At 47.5% G+C, this 18,978-nt stretch overlaps 1 protein-coding gene across 1 annotated transcript; it reads left to right on the forward strand.

Annotated features, from left to right (window-relative positions):
• Positions 1 to 5,235: 5,235 nt before the first annotated feature.
• On the forward strand, positions 5,236 to 8,790 carry LOC125757630 (uncharacterized). The gene is made up of 2 exons (XM_049413267.1): positions 5,236 to 6,656; positions 6,756 to 8,790. Exons 1-2 carry the CDS (start codon positions 6,273 to 6,275, stop codon positions 7,812 to 7,814), a joined length of 1,443 nt encoding a protein of 480 aa, XP_049269224.1. The 5' UTR covers positions 5,236 to 6,272; the 3' UTR covers positions 7,815 to 8,790.
• Positions 8,791 to 18,978: the final 10,188 nt, after the last annotated feature.

Consider the following 18,978-nt stretch of genomic DNA (forward strand, 5'->3'; position numbering starts at 1 on the left):
GCTACAATTGACACTTGCTTGGAACTGAGGCTTGCTTCCTTGCTTGCTCTCTTGCTTCGTCGCCGTCCCCTCTTCATTACATTGGCCCCCGTGGAATAGCGGAGCCTTCCTGGCGACTTAAGGCGTTGGCAACTTAGTGGTGTCATAATTTGGCTTGATGCGAGACACGTGGACGATTTCTCGGCCGCGCGGCGCAAGTCATCAGATGGTGTCAAGTGCAAGAAGTCCAAGCAACAATGCGGTAGGCGCCGTGGTATCGGGCCAGTAACTCGGAGGAAAGTCCGAGAGTATTCGCTGGCACCGAAAGCCAGACAAGGGCACCCGTCTTTAAAGCAGCAACAAGTCGGTCGTCGTCACGCCTAAGCTTCCGGCGACGTTGGTCTGCTGTCGTAAATGAAAGATAATTTGTCGATTATCTTCTACCAACTGTCTATAATCTTCTGCGTACCCGGGAATATCGGAAATTGGACTGTACTCATAGGCGTCAGGTATGTAAGGAAGCATGGTGTCCAGGATGCATGATGGCATGATGAAGAAAGAAGGATGAGAATCCTGCGGTCGCTTGCGTAGCAGTGTTGTACGCATATGTCATGAAAACAAGGACGGTGTCCCAGTTGGTCGGGCCTGATGTGGCGTACATCGTCAGCATATCACCGAGAGTGCGATTATATCTTTCGGTTAGGCCATTGGTTTGCAGATAATACGCGGTCTTCATACAGGGAACGATGTTGCACTGAACGAGCAATGTTTCAATAGCTTCAGACAGGAAAACATGTCTTCTGTCACTCAAAAGTTTGCTGGTAGCGCCGTGGCGTAGTACGAAGTTGTGTAAGATGAAAAACGCAACTTTTCTGGTTGTTGCTGTGGGCAAAGCTGCAGTCTCTGCATAACGGGTGAGATTGTCTACGCCGGCGAGGATACATCTGTTTCCAAAAGTGGCCGAGGGTAGCGCGCCGTGTAAATCAATATCAACGCGGTCAAATGGACGAGCCCGGCACGGGAGAGGCCGAAATGTACCGGCCGGTCGTTGAGGTGGAACCTTTCGTCGCTGACAGGCAGTACAAGGGCGGGTATACTTCCACACCAATGGATACGTTCCACGCCAATAGCGGCATTCCGCGCCAATTGCAGGCGATTGTAGGTCTTGAGAATGCCTGGCGTCAGCGCTTTGCGGGTTTATGTGGAAAGCAGCGCACATTTCCGTGCGCATGTGGCGAGGTATCACAAGCAGCCACCTCCGACCATCAGACGCGTAATTCCGCCGATAGAGGAGACCATCTCAAATAACGAAATGGGGCGCTTGGCGACGAAGAGTACTTTGAGCAGGTTATGCTGATGGAGCAGCCAGAAAGTCGAGCATGTGACAAACCCACGCACCTTTGCGTTGCTCCAACGTCATGTCTGCGACATTAATTGGCGACAAGGAAGATGACGGAGAAGCCATGTCGGACGCTTGCGGTGAGCGCATCAGCATCAGAGTGCTGGCGGCCTGATCAGTACACAGCTCGAATGCCATACTCTTGCAGCCGAAGCGCCCAACGACCGAGGCGTCCCCGACTGATCTTTCAGCGACGACAGCCATCATAGAGCATGGTGGTCCATGATGACGTCGAAAGGGCGGCCATAAAGGTACGGACGAAACTTAGCCAAAGCCCAAATTATAGCAAGGCATTCGTTCTGAGCGACCGAATAATTGCACTCAGCTTTCTCGAGAGGTCGACTCGCGTAAGTGACGACGAATTCTTCGTATCCCGTTTTTTTAGTCACTAGTGCACCGAAGCCAACGCCGCTGGTGTCAGTATGGATTTCCGTTGGCGCATCAGGGTCAGAGTGACGAAGTATTAGCGGCGATGTTTGTAAGCGCCGTAGTGTTTTGAAAGGTGTCGCCCTCTTGCGACCATGTGGCGAAAATATGAAAGCGGCGAAAATATGAATATGTACAATTCGGCAGAAATATGAACACAGTCAAATGAAACTTCGAAGCGTCTTCATTGAAGTGGGCTTGTGGTAATCGGCTACAGTCCAGAGTTTCGCTGGGTCCGGAAGAACACCTTCCTTACAGACGGCGTGACCCATTATCGTCACCTGGTGCGCCCCAAGATGAGACTTTTTGATTTCAAGTTGAACTTGAGGTGAGCTGAGGTGAGGCACGTCAAAATCTCATGAAGGTGAACAAGGTGAGTAGGAAATTCTCTAGAAAGGACTATGATGTGATCAAAGTAGCTAAAGCAGGTGTTCCACTTGTAGCCGTGAAAGATGTCCATTATCCGCTCGAAAGTAGCTGGGGCGTTGCATAAACCGAACGGCTTGACGTTAAACTCATGGAGTAAATCAGGAGTGACGAAAGCAGTCGTCACGCGATTGGTGTCAGTCATCGGTACTTGCCAATAACCCGAGCGTAAATCTAAAGACGAGAAGTATTCTGCCCCTTGTAAGCAATCGAGATCATCATCGATACGCGGGAACGGGTACACATCGTTTCGAGTAATCGTTGAGGCTGCGATAGTTGACAGAGAACCTTATAGATCCATCCTCCTAGCGCACAAGTACGACAGGAGAGGACCAGGGGCTCTGGGACGGCTGAGTCACTGCGCGTTTAAGCATGTCATCGACTTGTTCACTGATAATTTGCCGTTCTGCCACGGAACGAGGATAGGGCCGTTGGCGTAAGGGGGCATGTGAACCGGTGGCGCTGTGCTGCGTGACACTTGACATGCTGCCCAAGGTTGGCTGGGCGCAGTCGAAAGACGAGCGGAAGTCTTGCAGAAGAACGATAAGTTCGCTGCGATGTGATGGTGGTAGATTGTCGGCAATAGACGGGCAGAAATTATCTGGGGCTTAAGAGTTGGGAAGAGGGGACGTCAAAGCGTTCAGCTGAAGGTAGGTCTTGAACCCTTATATAATTAATCCTCATAAAGTATTACATGCGGTAAGTATACTCCTTCCTAGCCCGAGACTTGGGTACAATGTACCCACGAAAAGGGACTTTCCTATGATCACGGCTGGCGCATCACTACGCACTTTTCTTTGCTTTCAGGGTGTAAGTGGCCTTTAAATTAGATTTTAGTTACCTATCCCCGTAGGTAACCAAGCTTCTACAGCGGAGCTTTACATGGAACGTTTGCTTGATATTTTGCATCCATCCGCGTCCGTCCACGAGCAGAAAAAAAATGGGGCAGCTGCGCACTACTCCTGAGAAGACTGGAAACAGCGAATCTGGTGGCATTCCCCTCCTCCATTCCCTCCTCGTAACCCTCACTCCTTGTTCCCACCTACTTGCTATACTGAAGTATACATGGCTATACTATGCTTTACCCTCTCTTCTACTTTTTCTCCTCCTCATCCTCCAAACCCCGTTCTTCATTAGCGGTGTCGGCGTGGCATGCCCAGTCGTGGCGGGGTGAAGCTATGCCAGGTGGTTGCTAGGCGATGCAAAGTGACGTCATGGCTAGGCGGAGCAGGTGTGCGGTCGTACCAGATTGTGCGGTACAAACGCTCACCTGTGCGGAACACTGCCGGAACTATGCGAAGCGAGGTACAGCTGTGCCAATGGTTGCTAGGCAAGGCACAGTGGCGTCATAGCTGGGCGCCGTTTCTGGTCTACGCTCTACGCAGAAACGAAAAGCTCGAACAGGAACGTTGTTAAAAGATTACTCCATCTCCGTTAAAAGGAACCATGTGTGGATGCGAAGCAGCGGGGAGATTGTTAGTTTGAGCGGGAGATGGTGTAATTTTTTTTCTTGCGTTCTCGAGCCTTCCTCTGGCGTAGAATCAGTACTGTCTTCCAGTCTCCATCCAGCTCCCGCTGCGTGGAACTGCCGGCGTCCGAGGTATTCGACTCCCGCGAAGTCGCAAGATCATGTACGTCTGCCTCTCTTTAGTCCATGCCATTGGTGTCGTCGTGGGATTATTCAGCGAGGGAAGGAGAGCACGAGCGCCCCACGTCTAGAGCCACAGAAGCAGAGGCGGCCAACGGCCGCTCGTGCCACGTCAAGACGCCGGAGGCGTCGCTTCTGCCTACTCGTCGCAGGAGAGAATGAGGCGCGCGAGAGGCCAAGTGGAGAGGGGGTGGGAAGAGGAGAGGAGGTGTGTGGTGAAGGATTGCGAATGCGCAGTAAGGGTGGTCGTGCCGCAGACCGGATTGAAGTCCGCCATAAGATGCTTCGCATCTAAATCCAGGTGACCTCCTCCCAGGAAGCGATGAGGTCACCTAATGACGTCATCAAATGACATCGCCGATCGGTCAAGCGTCAGCCGATGCCGGAAGCAGTGCAACCGGCGAAATCCGTGGGCTGACCCTGGAGACGGGGCTGAAAACTTAAGTGAAGCGGTGCGCCATTCGTGTGCCTTTCGCCGCGTCAGTCAAGTCTAGAAGCGGGGTTGGCGCAGTCGTGCGTGGCACGTGCGGGTCGACCACTCGGCATAAGAACACCCGAGGAGCAGCGCTTATAAAGAGAACCGACAGCACAGGCGAAAGTGCGGCCAACAGGTCTGCTGTCCTTCCTCGTGATCGTGTTTTATTGCGGCTTAAAGCAAATCTGAACGCACACCAATGCTCCCCACGAAAAGTTTTCACAGAATGGAATGCCTGCAACTTTTTCCTCTACTCAATTTAAACTTCATTAACCCATTTATCTCACACAACCGTTAACGAGAATCATTACTACCTTTTTGTAAGTCTTAAAATGTTAAGCATTTCTCAGCGAACTTCTGCTACATTGAATCTATCTATCTATCTATCTATCTATCTATCTATCTATCTATCTATCTATCTATCTATCTATCTATCTATCTATCTATCTATCTATCTATCTATCTATCTATCCGCCTGCGACTTTGTGATCTCGTGGCCTTTTCAATAATGGGATGTACACCAAAAATGGTACGACATGACTGCATGACGAACATAAATGTCAGGCGATAACAAGAAGGTCCTGACATGCATGTCATGAACGGTATAATCTACAAGCCGCGGTCTTGGTGCACTTGCGGCCGTTTCGTTACTTTGATATATACCAAAATTTGTATGGCGTGAGAAGAGTGTATGACGAACAAAAATGACAACTCTTAGTGAGCAAATCAAGATACGCATGTCATGTACAGCATGATTTACAATATGTGGCCTTGGGGCATTCGCGGCCGTTTAGCGGATGGATATATATCAAAATTGGTATGGCGACGCATTTCTGCATCAGGAACATAAACGACGTGTTGCTTGAAACGTGTTGCTTGCCTGATATTGCTGTTATCTGCCTCCGGAAATTACTGCTTTTAGGCGGGGACATTGAAACTAACCCCGGTCCCGACACTGCAGAAATATTAAAGCAGCTTAGGGAAATCGCAGCTGATATTAAAGATATAAAAGAAAACCGGCTGGTAGAAATTGAAAAAAAGGTAGACGCTTTGTCAAACCTTGAAGAAAAGGTCACTTCATGTCAGGACCGGCTCTCGCATATGAACCAAGTTGTTCTGACGCTTGAAAGGAAAATAGGCGATTTAGAGAACCACAGTAGAAGACCTAATTTGGTCATTTTTGGGCTACCAGAACCAGAGGGTGAAAACAGTGGATCCCTGGAAACAGCCGTAAATAAAGGTATCTTTCAAGATCTTCTAGAGCTGGAACCAGTAGCGATTGAACGCATTCACAGATTAGGTCGTCCGTCTCCGAATAAGAATCGACCGGTCATTCTGAGACTGCTCGATACGAGAGATAAAACATTAATTTTTAAACAATGCCACAAGTTGAAGAACACTGCTATATCAATAAGTGAGGATTATTCGCAGAAGGTTCGTGAAGTTAGGCGGAAGCTTTGGGCAAGTGCGAAGGAAAACCGGGAGAGAGGGGACAAAGTTTCCTTAGCTTTTGACAAATTGTACATCAATAAAGTGGCGTATGTTTGGAACGAGGAAATAAATGATAGAGTTGCTGCTCAAAAAAACGACGAAGGAAATTCACGCCGCCCAATGACCCGTCGTCACGTGCAAAAGCTAAGGTAGACACTGGTTTCGTCGATTGCCAAGGCAATGTTTTGAAGATTCCGTGTTTAGAAATCAACCGTCCATTCTACAGAAATTCAGTTTCAGCCAAAGAAAAACACCTGCGTATCGTCAATTTCAACGCTCGTAGCGTAGTAAATAAGACAGATATACTTGAAATTCAATTGTTACGGCATGATCCACACATTGCAATCATAACAGAAACTTGGTTACGTACTGATATAACAAATGAACTAGTCTTTCCACCACACTACAAAGTCTTTCGCAAAGATAGAATGCACAGAGGCGGGGGTGTAGCCGTTCTAGTGAAAGATCAGATAGACGCGACGCTTATCGGTGATACTCCCGACCTGGAGTGCTTATGCGTCAAGTTATCATGCTGGGGCCATTGCTTCGTGTTGTACGCATGTTACAGGCCACCTGACGCTACACCAGATTACTTGATTAAACTTCAAGAGCACATGTCTTCCTACCAAAATAAGAAAATTTTATTGATTGGTGATCTGAACCTGCCTGGTGTCAATTGGGAGCTCCTCCAAGCAAACAATAAGAGTGATGAAAACGCTAACATTCTATTCGACATTATGCTGACACATGATCTAATACAAGTGGTTAATGAACCCACGCGTGTGCAGGGGTCGTCCTGTTCTGTATTAGATGTTGTATTTTTAAACCGTGCATTTTCTGAGCATACTGTGTCTATCGAAGATGGTTTGTCAGATCATTTCCTTGTTGCGGTTTCTGTACCCATTGTCAAGATTGCTGTTCGCAAAATTCCCAAAACCATATCTATTAAAGATTATTCGAGAGCTGATGACGCCAGAATCGTCGACTACATGGAAGCCTGTCTTACGCGCTTTGCTGATAGTGGCAGTGAAGTGAGTGCATTGTGGGCAACCTTTACTACAATGTGTAAGCACTGCATAGATACATTCATACCTACTAAATCTAAGAAAGTCAATAAAAGTACGCCTTGGATGACGCGTGCTATAATCCAATTGAAGCGCAAAATCAAACGAATAAAGAAGAAGCATGCGCGTACAGGGATTATCAGTGAATTACAAGAAAAGCTAGCATGCGCTGTACGTGATTCGAAAGATCTATATTTCACTGTAACATTGCCCAACTTTATAAAGAACGCGCCGGATAAGTTTTGGGAATACCTAGGCGAAAGCAAGAAGTCTGTCACAGAAATCACAGTTAATGGAACCAGTATTAACAACTTGAATGCTATCGCACAACATTTCAACGATTACTTTCATAGCGTATTTACCAGTACAAGTTCAGGCTTACCTTTAGGCTCTGTAGTGTTTCAACGCCATGAGGCGAACTTCATCTCATACCACGGCATTGTGTCTATGTTGCTAAATTTAAAAACCAAAACAACTCCTCGCCCTGATGACATCCCAAATGTGTTCCTTAGGCGATACGCCGAAACTATTGCCAAATTCTTAATTTTGTTATTCAGAGAATCTTTGCTATGTGCAAAAGTACCTAGTGATTGGAGGATGGCTCGAGTTGTCCCAGTCTTTAAGAAAGGCGATCGATTGTTACTACAGAATTACCGCCCCATATCACTGACGTCATCATGCTGCAAAATTTTCGAGCACATAATCGCAAGTCGCATTAATGAATTCTTAAAAGAAAAGTCGATACTAACCACTTGTCAACATGGCTTCAGAAAAGGCTGCTCGACTATCACACAGTTAGTTATAGTAATCGATTCATTTTCTAAAGCTTTGGATGCTAACGGTGAAATTGATGCTGTGTTTTTGGATTTTAGTGAAGCCTTCGATAGGGTGATTCACGAAAAATAATTCTAAAATTAAGAAACATTAACCTTCCAGATATCTTAATTTCCTGGATCGCAGACTATCTGAATAACCGTAAACAGTATGTTTCAGTTGATGGACACAACTCGGGCTGTCTACCAGTCACTTCAGGTGTGCCCCAGGGCAGTGTTTTGGGTCCATTACTCTTTCTTTTGTATATTAATGACATCGTCACCGTCGTCACACCTGGAACACAAATAAGACTGTTCGCAGACGACTGTGTTGTGTTTCGTACAATTAAGTCTGTGGAAGATCAGAGGGAACTAGATTTCAGCTTGAATAACATATCCTTGTGGTGCGAAAAATGGGGCATGGCTGCAAATACCGACAAAACAGTCTCTCTTAGCATAACGCATAAAAAGAATCCCCTCGATCACGTGTACGAAATGGCGTCTGTCCCATTAAAACAAGTTGATAGCTATAAATACCTTGGCGTAACCTTCACTGCCAATCTCTCTTGGAACCTTCATATTGAGAACACATGCTCTGCTGCATTCCGCAAACTAGCTTATCTGCGACACAAACTTAGAAATTCTCCTTCAAACGTTAAGTTACTCGCCTACCTAACCTATATCCGCCCAAAGCTAGAATATGCCTGCGTAGCATGGGACCCGTACACTAAGCTCAATATCAACAAACTTGTGAGAGTACAAAGAAAATCGGTTCGTTTTATTTATTCGAAATACAAACGTTCGGACTCCCCGTCACAGCTAATGTTGGCTAATGAGATTCCTTCTCTTGAATCAAGAAGACAGAAGTACCGCTTGGATTTTTTACGTAATCTAATTGACCACAAGTTCACCCTCGATCCTTCCCTTTATGTAAGCCCTCTTTCCACAAGGCAAACACGGCACCATCGCTCTGATGCATTAACACCTATCTATGCTAGGACAGACACGTATAAGTTTTCCTTTTTGCCACGGACCATTTCAGAATGGAATTCTCTGCCCGCACCGTAGAACTTGTGACGATCTGGGTGACATATACTTTTCTGTACCTTTTTTATGTGCATTCTATCGCAATTCTGTTACGTTCTTTTGAATATGTATGTATAGGCATTTATATATGTGTATATATGTGTGTATATATTTGTATGTGTATGTGTGTATGTATCTACATATGTATATATTTAGTTTTGTGTACAATTATGTATGCCCGTCCTGCAAGGACCACAATGTGGTCTGCAGTATGTACTAAATAAAAATAAAAAAAATAAAAATAAACATGAGAATTATGACATGCATACCATGTACGGCATGTCTTAAATGTCACGCACATGGTGCTCTTGCGGCCGATTCGCTTGCTTGAGACACACCAAAATTAGTATTGCGTGACGTGACTGTGTGGCGAACATAAATGACGGGTGGTAGCACGAAAATAATGGCATACATGCCATGTTCGGTATAATTTACATGTCACGCTTATGGTGCGTTCGCGGCCCGTTCGTTAGCTTGATATACACCAAAAATCGTAATGTGAGGCCTGACTGTATGATGAACATAAATGAGAAGTGTTAACACAAAAATCATGGCATGCACGTCATGTACGGCATGACTTACATACCACGCTTATGGTGCGCTCGCGACTGTTTCGTTAGCTTGATATGCATGTTAATCGGTGTTGTGTGGCGTGACTGTATGAAGGTAACATGAAAATAGTGATTTGCATGTCATGTACGGCATGGTTGACATGACGCTGCCTTAGTGCGCTTCCGACCGTTTTGTTAACTGGCAATATACCAAAATCGGTATGGCGTGACATGAGTACGTGACGAACATAAATGACAAGTCAAGGATTGTTTATACAGGATATACGTTACAGTAGAATGGTATGTACCAGACTGTACATGCATGCTTGCATAACAAACATGCGATAGTCAAAACATGCAATAACAATAATGACTTTATTCACCTCAGATACAAACAAGGGGAAGTATGCAGCTCCTTGCTGGCGGCTTTGCATTACATCTATTCCCCCAGTACGTGGAATCTGCCGCATTTCTGTAACACCTTTATTGCACCATTTATAGCGCTATTTTGGGGTTACGAGAGGTCAGCCGCTCAGCTATAGCCTTATGTCGCTAGGAGCCAGAGGCATAAACGCCTGGTGGGTCAGTTGGTACCGCAGAGTTTGAGATATACCGTAGCGGTAAGACACAAGGCTACGGAAAACACAACGCCACAATGTTTCTGTCGTCATGCGCCGTTTCTCTGCGAAAAGCCTGGATATACCCACGAAAAATTCACACCGTCTTTAGCACATTTCGCGTAAGACAACTAGACCGGGAAAGCCATCTTCCTTTTCTTCCCAGTAGATTGTATTTATACCCCCTCTCCCCGAAAGCTTTCTGCGCTGTGATGCTATTGCATGCCTGCTAGATTGGAGGCGTTGGGATGTTCCACCGCCACACGTGATATCGCAGTGCCTCCAAGACAGGTCCGCCCTTTACCAAGCGCCGTGTCATATGATAACGTCATCACGTGGCCTCACTTTATGTGACGTCCTGATGACTTCACAAATATTGGTGACCTGTGACCTCATTATGAAATACTAGGGTAACCTGATGACATGATGACTTATTGCGTCACTCGTGTTGACGCCTACGCCGACGGTCACCTTTCGCGTTTGATTAGGCATCCAAGCGTTTCTTAAGTGCCCGTTTATAAGCGGCATTACATTTTCTATACCACACCCGAAACACTGTTTGTTCGACCAAATTTTGTCACTTCTAATCACCGTCGTCATCTGAATTTCCCTTTTGTTCGACTGCCTATCAAATGTTCAAAATCTCGTCAGTACCCATTATCGCCAATTATATTAGGTGAATAACGATCTAAATGACATCATATATCAAAGCATTGCACGCTTGTGTTATTCCATTTTGTTGGAACAACCAAATAAATAGGGTCGTGCATGTGTATAACGTTTCTTTCAGCCAGTTCGAAAGCGAGTGCCACAATTACAGATTGTTGGACAAAAATTTTAAGGCAGCTTTGAAACAACGGCGCCAAGCCTGTACTAGAATAGGGGAGTGCCCGGAACGAGTTTCGAAAAATGAAGCCCAAACATGGTCAAGCCGCTTGTGCTACTGCGATCGGTAGCCTGGAATGTGTCGTCGTTTAAGAGTTGCGCATAGCTCCACGAAAGTGGTGCAGCAGTAGAATGCCCATATCCCACTCAAAAGGCCCGGGTTCGAATCGCAGCTGTAGATGGTAGGTTTCTACTTTTAGTGTCACTTGTTAAAAGCGCATTGGTTCTCCTATCTTTCCTAAATCTAGCTTCGATTGCTACGTCTGGCTACAAAAAGTAACACGAAATGTAAAGCGAAATAGAAGAATTTGACAGTGAGCGTAAATATTTGCAGCGCCACTGCAAGGCATTCAGCAAAAAGATAAAGTATGACCTCCGAGATTTTTGGAATACGAGGCTCGAAACGGGGCTTCATATTTTGCGCTACTTTTTGTAGCAAAACCTAGCAACTGAAGCTAGTTTTAAGAAACAAAGGATAACCAATACAGCTATATTAAGTGACACTAAAATAGGAATTCGGTAGATCCCACGTACCATGGGAATCGATGTAATGCAAAGCATGCGGTGGGAAGGTTACTGTGGCGTAATTTTTTACATTGAGCAAAACGTTACGAAATGACGCTAAATAGAGGTTCAAATGGTATACGCACACGTCGGCGTGTGGACGGGGTGGAGGGGGGGGGGGGCAAGTGGGGCGCCCCCCTACTCATATGAGAGGCGAGGGGCGCTGTTACAAAACGCCCTTCCCCCTTATGGGGAAACCTTCCCACGCCTATGTATACGTCCACACATATGTTGAAGAGTCACACATCTGTTATATAACCATTTGTTTACATTTGCATAATTATGCTAGCAGGAACATAAGTATTACCAACGCCAGACGCGGTAAGCCGATATGTAGTGTTTATACTTGTCCGTTATGAACTTATGATGGAGAACGCGCGCGTTTCACGAAGCCCTGTTCATGTGTGGAAGGGGTTCTTTGCACTTCTCATGTAGGTGTGGAAGGGGCTCTTGACATTGCTCATGCAAGTGCAATGTTTTTGTTATTGTGATTGATGTGCGCACCGCAGACCTTGCTAATTATGCAGCTTCTCTATGTGTAGTCAGTGTCTGGCGGCCGGCGAAGTGGGATGAGGGCCTACGTCGAAGTTGCGCGTCGCCGTGTTCTCATATGTGCATACGCCGCAGCACCTGCAATGAAGGCGCTTGCTGTGGACGGCACATTGGAATCCCGCGATTGCAGTGGGCTCAGCGCTCCAGGTTTAAGAAAGTGCTAAGACGACACTTTCTATGAGCAGAGAGTCCTTTTCGATGTCGTGCAAGTGCGCGTGTCCACACTGTACGATGAGAACGGCGAGCGTGGGGTGATTGTTATGGCTGTGACACAGAATGAAGGTGGTAGCCTGTCCAAGACAATGGCTTGAAACCTGTTTGCTAGCCGGTTCATGTCGTCACCTGAAGTCACCTTTTTGCGTTGGTGAGGTACAGGCCGTCGAGACTGGTAGCCCCAAGGAGGATTAAAAATCCTCCTTGGCGCTTGCTTGTGCGAGGAAAGACTGTGCCCTTTTACACGAGACATTTTTGTACCATATGCCGTGGTTGTTGTGGCTCGCAGTCCCAGGGGCACAAATTTCGATTCTATTGGGGGTGTGCGGTAGTGATGTGCTTCGTCCTTGTCGGGGTGACAATGCATACAATGGTCGTTGGAAATTGAAGCCACAGTCGCAAGAGATTGCCCTGTTCGTCACGTTCGATGTACCACAAGGCGTCCATGTTTGCAATAACGAGGCCTTCGCTTACGTCGATGTTGACTGCGATCATGTACGGCTTGACGATGGTCAGGTAAATTGAGGCCGGCAGGCTACCCATGTCGCTTCCATTCATGTTGGCCACCTTGGTCACGGCATCGCTGTGTTCTTATACCTACTCGTTCTTATAGCCAGTTATATTATGGCATGTTGGATGACGTAACGCGCTGTCCGCAGCGTCGAGTCAATGTGCGTTATAGCGGTCAATTTCCGCATTGCTGTAGTATAGCCGTATGCCGACAGGGCACTTAGCGGTGGTTTCTTAGCTTCTCACAAAGAGGCTGTCAATCAATCTATCATCATCCTCGGTCAGCATGAGGCCATCGCCCAGCCTTACATGAAATGAAGAGAACACCGCGTTATTCTGACGGACCACGTGGACAAGTGGATGACCGTGGATCGTCTTCGTGGAGTGTTCTGTCTTCAGCTCCCTGACTGGCGTTGCGTTTCAATATGTATGTTTGCCGTTAATGTGTATTGAGACTGTGAACAACCTGTGGCACATCCCCACATAACATGAGCTGTGGTATGCGGGTATGTGTCATACGTGACTAAGGGAAAGAATTTTATGACGTACGCGAGAAGCGTTTGCGTTATTGATTTCATGACTAGTGAATCGTGTTCGGCATACACTCATACCCTGCTATGCCAATTTTGGCATATTACAAGTTATGAAGACGACCAGGAGAGCGCCCAGACGTAGGCGGCTAGATAGATAGATACGTAGATAGAAACGGCCAAAGTGCCTGTGGTTCACTAAGAAATGTTTCGCATTTAAAAACCCACCATCTGCAGCTGCAATGTGAATCAGGTGCTTTTCTACCCCTGCACTACTTTGGCGGAGCCACGCGCTACTCTTCAACGACGACACGTTGCAGGCTACCGATCGAAGCGCCACAAGCGACTTGACCCTGTTTGGGCTTCACTTTCTGTACATTGGTGCTGCGGCCGTTCTAGTACAACTACCTCAAGAAAGTACGGAGCTGAGTGGCCTTTGTTTCCTTCTAGTTTTCTCTTTCTTTCTTTTGTTTCTCTATTTCGCTTTCTCGCTTGCTTAATGTTTATTTGTTTTTCACATCTCTCTATTTCTTTCTCTCTCTTTCTTTGATACTTTCTTTCTTTTTCTTACATTCTTTATCTCTATTTCTCTTTCTCATTTTTTCTATGTTATGCTTTACTCTCTTCCCTCCTCCTTTCCGTCCACCTCACCCTCACATCTATCCTCCTCCCTATCACTTCCCTTTCCAACCCCTTTGTTATACTTTACTATACAATGCTATGCAATGCTCCGTTAGCGTACCAGGATAGCCGAGTGGTTAAGATGCTCGCCTGCGGATCGCGGGGATACAGGTTCGAATCCTGCCTCATCAAGTATTTTTCTGTTTACTTTTCTGTTTCTGCAGTACTGTGGCACTGTTGTCTTCTGGGGTACTATGCAGACGTGTATGGGAGAGTTGCTAAGTCAGCTGTTCCTCACCGTGTGTGTATTATGCACTAAATGAAAGGGATAGTGTTATTATTTGTACGCGTAACAAGTATATAACTGGACAAACAAACGAACAAAACAAGAAAACGCAGTTTATACGTTTCGCAGATGAACACAATGATACACCGCTGAATATCCTCAAGCAGCCAAACGAAAGAAACTATGAACTTGAACAAATTGTTCATATATTGAATACTGTCATGTATAAATACATACCATAGTGGAAAGCCTGGTACTACGGAACTCCTGGAAACTCTAACTAACCGTTCCTAAATTAAAAAAGACACAGTTTCACCCCAAATGCGAAGCGATGAATGCGATAGCAACAAATTGTAGTGTTACACGAAGTCAGGCTGGCAGCTAACTCCTTTGTATTGTATTTCGTGTAACTACAAAACGCTGGTGTAACATAATGCGGCCGACACAGGAAGAGATGCTCTTTCCGCATAGTCACTTTGCGTTGAGAGCGCAGCACGTAGAAGGCTTATACGAGCCGCCTGCTGATGGCGCCTGAGATAGCGCGCGCGCCAGTGATCGCGACCGCGCTCTTAGAATCAAAGTTCAATGTTGCCGCTCGAGCGACCCCCCCCTCCCCCCGCTGGTGTATTTTGATGCTCGTTCAAGACGGGCGGGGCCTTTCCTTTGTGCTTCGACAGCAGGCCTCCCGACCGTGGGTATATTATCGCATGCTCCCTCCATGCGACGGAAACGGTCTGGCTCTTTTGACCTTTGCTTCGGCCGCTTTCGCCGCCCCCGCTCAGGCGCTTTTACCCGCGGTAGAACATACGATGCACAGGGGGTTCTCATCAATTTGGACATTATACGGGACATGATGGCGACGGTGACGGCAAAAACTTGTCGAGACTGTCCGTATAATAGCTATTTCAATAAAAGACGCATGTGTACCATGATCCAAGGACAACTTTACCTCCGTATTTTCCAGCTGCTGCTCGTGGCGATTCCTAAAAATTAGACGCACTTTCTGGAGTGCGCAGTAGGCAGCTCTGTCAGGCTTTCGGCACGCTTCTGATAAACAGTGTTATCGCCACCACAGTAGGTACAAAGTAAATATAACGACCTGCTGTGGAGAAATATCCCGCTCTTTTCCCATGCGCGATGGGTGAATGACCACGGTCGAACTGGAAAGGCGCGCGTGTGTTCCGCTAGCGCGCCTTTCTTGTCCGGCCGTGGCCCAACACACTTTAGCCATCGAACACTCAAACATAAGCCTGTTGTGCCGTTTCCTTTCTGCTGAAGTTGGAACAGCGGTCATCTGGAAACACTGACCAGTTGTAGACAATGTCCCCCTTCTTTTAATCAAGACGAACTCCCGCACTTCGTGAAGAGCATGATTGTAATGCCATCTTTTCGGATCTGTTGGACTAGATTATCCTTCTTAATCTTTTCGTAAATGCACTATTATCCCCATTTCACTGATGCCCAGTGAGGATATTTGCTCATCAGACCTACTGTCCATGGAGCCAAATACATGAGGGAGCACCTATCCTAAGCCATCCTGAAAAGCCCCAGTAATCGAGCTGGTTATTTTACAGAGTTCCACTGCCTGCCCAAATTTCTTCACTGAGAGCATATACAATAAAAGGCACTGCTAAGAAGTAATTTACATTTTCTTTCATCCTTTAGCAAACGACTGAGTAAAAGGAATTACCTACGATGGCGTCGTTTAAATGTCCGCCACGAATTGTCCGCCAAAAGTGGGGAAGATTCAACCAAAAGGAAGCATTGAGAGTCATAAGCATGAGTGAATTAATAATTAGGTCATTCATTACAGACCCGAATTTTAATTGTTTGCAGGGGGCAGCCATCTTCGGTGGGGGGGGGGCTGCTGATCACATGGAATGGACGACCACGATAATGCTCGGCGCATGTTGGCTGTGATGACCGCGAGTGTTGACGATCGCCATCAGTTACGACGTAACTAAGCCCGGAGCCCATGGCGCTGGCCGCACCGACTGATGATAGCTGTGGTCAAGATTATGTATGTTTGCTCTAAACGGGGGTGTGAGAATAGAAATAATCTAAACTATATAAAGACAGCTTCTTGTACACGTTCGGTGGCCGAACCGTATGTTACGTGGGCCCGACTGACAAGGGCAGAGCCCTAGGCAGACCACTCAAGCCGAAAGTATGCGGCATCGTATTACGATTCCGATGCCGCTCGTGTATAATGCTCGTAGGGCCGTCACTATACCACATCTGTTAAAGAGGCGGGCCCACTCACCGTAGTGACAGCCCATCGCAACATTACAGCCTGTATTATGCAACACTGAGCAACGCTGGCGTCGGTGTGAACTTCAGCGGGTGCTGACGGGCCAAAATGGGCTAAGATGGGCCGAGTGGTAAGCAACGCAGTAAGTTTGCGAAACGCGTAGGCTTGCTGGGGACCACAAGAAAACGGCATATCCTTCCTCAGGAGTTGTGTCAAAGGTTGGTCAATGTCGGCGAAGTTCTTGACGAAACGTCGAAAATAAGAACATAGGCCGACAAAACTGCGTACATCTTTCGTGGAACATGGTATGGGGAAGTCTTTGACGACCCGAATTTTGTCAGGGTCAGGTTGGACGCCTTGAGCACTGACGAGGTGGCCGAGCACAGTGATTTCTCGGTGGCCAAAACGGCATTTGGAAGAGTTCAGCTGGAGACCTGCGCTTCTGAAAACTTCAAGAACAGCCGACAGGCGGCTAAGGTGGCTTTCGAACGTCGGTGAGAATACGATGACATCATCGAGGTAACAAAGACACGTGGACCATTTGTACCCGCGTAGCAGGGAGTCCATCATCCTTTCAAACGTAGCCGGGGCATTGCGTAATGCAAAGGGCATTACTTTAAACTGGAAAAGTCCGTCCGGTGTCCCAAATGCTGGTTTTTCACGGTCTTGGTCATCGACAGAAATCTGGCAGTATCCCGACCTCAAGTCGGTAGAGGAAAAGTAGGCAAACCCATGTAGGCAGTCGAGAGCACCGTCAATCCTTGGCAATGGGCAGACGTCCTTGCGTGTGACCTTCTTTAAGTGACGGTAGTCTACGCAGAAGCGCGAGCTGCCGTCCTTCTTTTTTACGAGCACGACTGGTGATGCCCATGGACTACAGGATGGTTCAGTGACGTCTTTCGTGAGCATTTTATCAACTTCACGCTGTATTACCTGTTGGTCAGCATGGGACACGCGATAAGGACGTCGTCGGATTGGGCTGGCGTCTCCCGTATTGATTCTGTGAGTGACAACCGACGTCTGACCGAAAGGGTGGTCGTCAAAGTCAAAGATGTCCAGGAAGGATCTCAAGATACGCCGGATATCGGCTCTCTGTTCTGGAACAAGGTAAGGCGCGATCATCTTGTCAATGTCACCATCAGCTGGGCTCTGTGAGGAACATAATGACGCGGGGAAAAAGAAGCGTCTGCAATGGACGCAGAAACAGAATGTTCAGCGAGAGAAGAGACGTTGGCTAAAGTCATGCCATCTGGGATAACTTGCGCACACCAGCTGAAGTTCAGTATCGGTAGAGATGCTCGATTATTCGTGACCGTGAAAGCAATGTGAGGAACGGCAATATTTCTGGCCAGCAAAACGTCAATGATCGGAGTCAACACATAATCGCTGTCGGGAATAGGAGGACAAGAGCCCAAGGACACATACGTAACTGCTTGAGGCGCTAGGCGGACGTACTCGATATAACACAAACGTGGTTGAGGTGATGCTGAGCGTCGTAGTAACATGGCAGGTCTAGTTGAAGTAAGCCGGTTCCACAATCAATAAGGGCAGAGTGGGCGAACGGAAATTCCATGCCGAGGATGAGGTCATGGCAGCACTTTTCGAGAACGGCAAATAGTACAGCTGTGGAGCGGTCAGCAACGCTAATACGTGCAGTATACATCCCAAGCACGGGAAACGTGCAACCGTTGGCGACCTGGATGAGTGGCACCGTGGGCGGCGTTAAAACTTTCTTTAGGCGGCGTCGAAGCTCTGAATTCATCACTGATATGTGGGCCACTGTGTCCACAAGAGCAACAACATGTGCGTCGTCCACTTTACCGTCAATAAGGTTGCGTCGAGTCTGTAGTGTGGTCAGAGGATTTAGCGGCGAATCGTCGATGCAGCGTCACCTCCGGGAGATGCATCGTCTAGTTTCCCCGAGACAGATGGGATGTCGGCGATGCAGGATGGCGGAATTGGGGTGATCGAGACGACAGGCGACGAGATTGCGGCCAGCGGGACTGGTGACCGACGATACGGCATGGAAGAAACGTCATCACTGGTGGACTGAGGTGACTCACGGTGGGGTTGGAATTGACCATCATTAGTCTCTGGGCGACGGTTGGACCCATAGGACGCCTGACGCCAATACCACCTGCTGTTCAATAGCGGGCTACGTGGCCAATACCACGGCAGTTGAAGCAAATGGGCCGGTCGTCAGCAGTCCTCCACTGGGCGGGATTACGAGGAAGTACCGGGCTCTGGCCTTGGGCGTGAGAAAGTGGCGGACGACCGTCAATCGGTCGGGAGGGAGCGGCGGTGCACACAGAGTCCAGGCCGACATTCGAAAACTCTTGACGAACGAAGGCATGCACTAGTGCTACCATTTGCGAGCTAGATTCACAGGAACGAGAGCACGTGGAGGCGGGAGAGATAGCTTCGAGTTCACGTCGGACTATCTTCGTCATGTGCTCCGCAGTCAGTGCCGCCTGTTGTAGGGGGGCGTCTTTTCACGACCATGTTGCTGCTGTATTAGGAAGTCGAGTAAACTGATGGGCAATACGTCGGCTTTTGGCAGTCTCGAAACGCTGGCACTCACGGATGATGGCA

This window comes from Rhipicephalus sanguineus, chromosome 3, assembly GCF_013339695.2.
Source record: "Rhipicephalus sanguineus isolate Rsan-2018 chromosome 3, BIME_Rsan_1.4, whole genome shotgun sequence".
In the NCBI taxonomy this organism is placed as follows: domain Eukaryota; kingdom Metazoa; phylum Arthropoda; class Arachnida; order Ixodida; family Ixodidae; genus Rhipicephalus; species Rhipicephalus sanguineus.

Coding starts and splice junctions, on each gene's coding strand:
- LOC125757630 (XM_049413267.1), top strand. CDS start 6,273: ATGCACAGAGGCGGGGGTGTAGCCGTTCTAGTGAAAGATCAGATAGAC. Junction 6,657..6,755: donor CGTCCTGTTCTGTATTAGAT/GTTGTATTTTTA, acceptor CCCATTGTCAAG/ATTGCTGTTCGCAAAATTCC.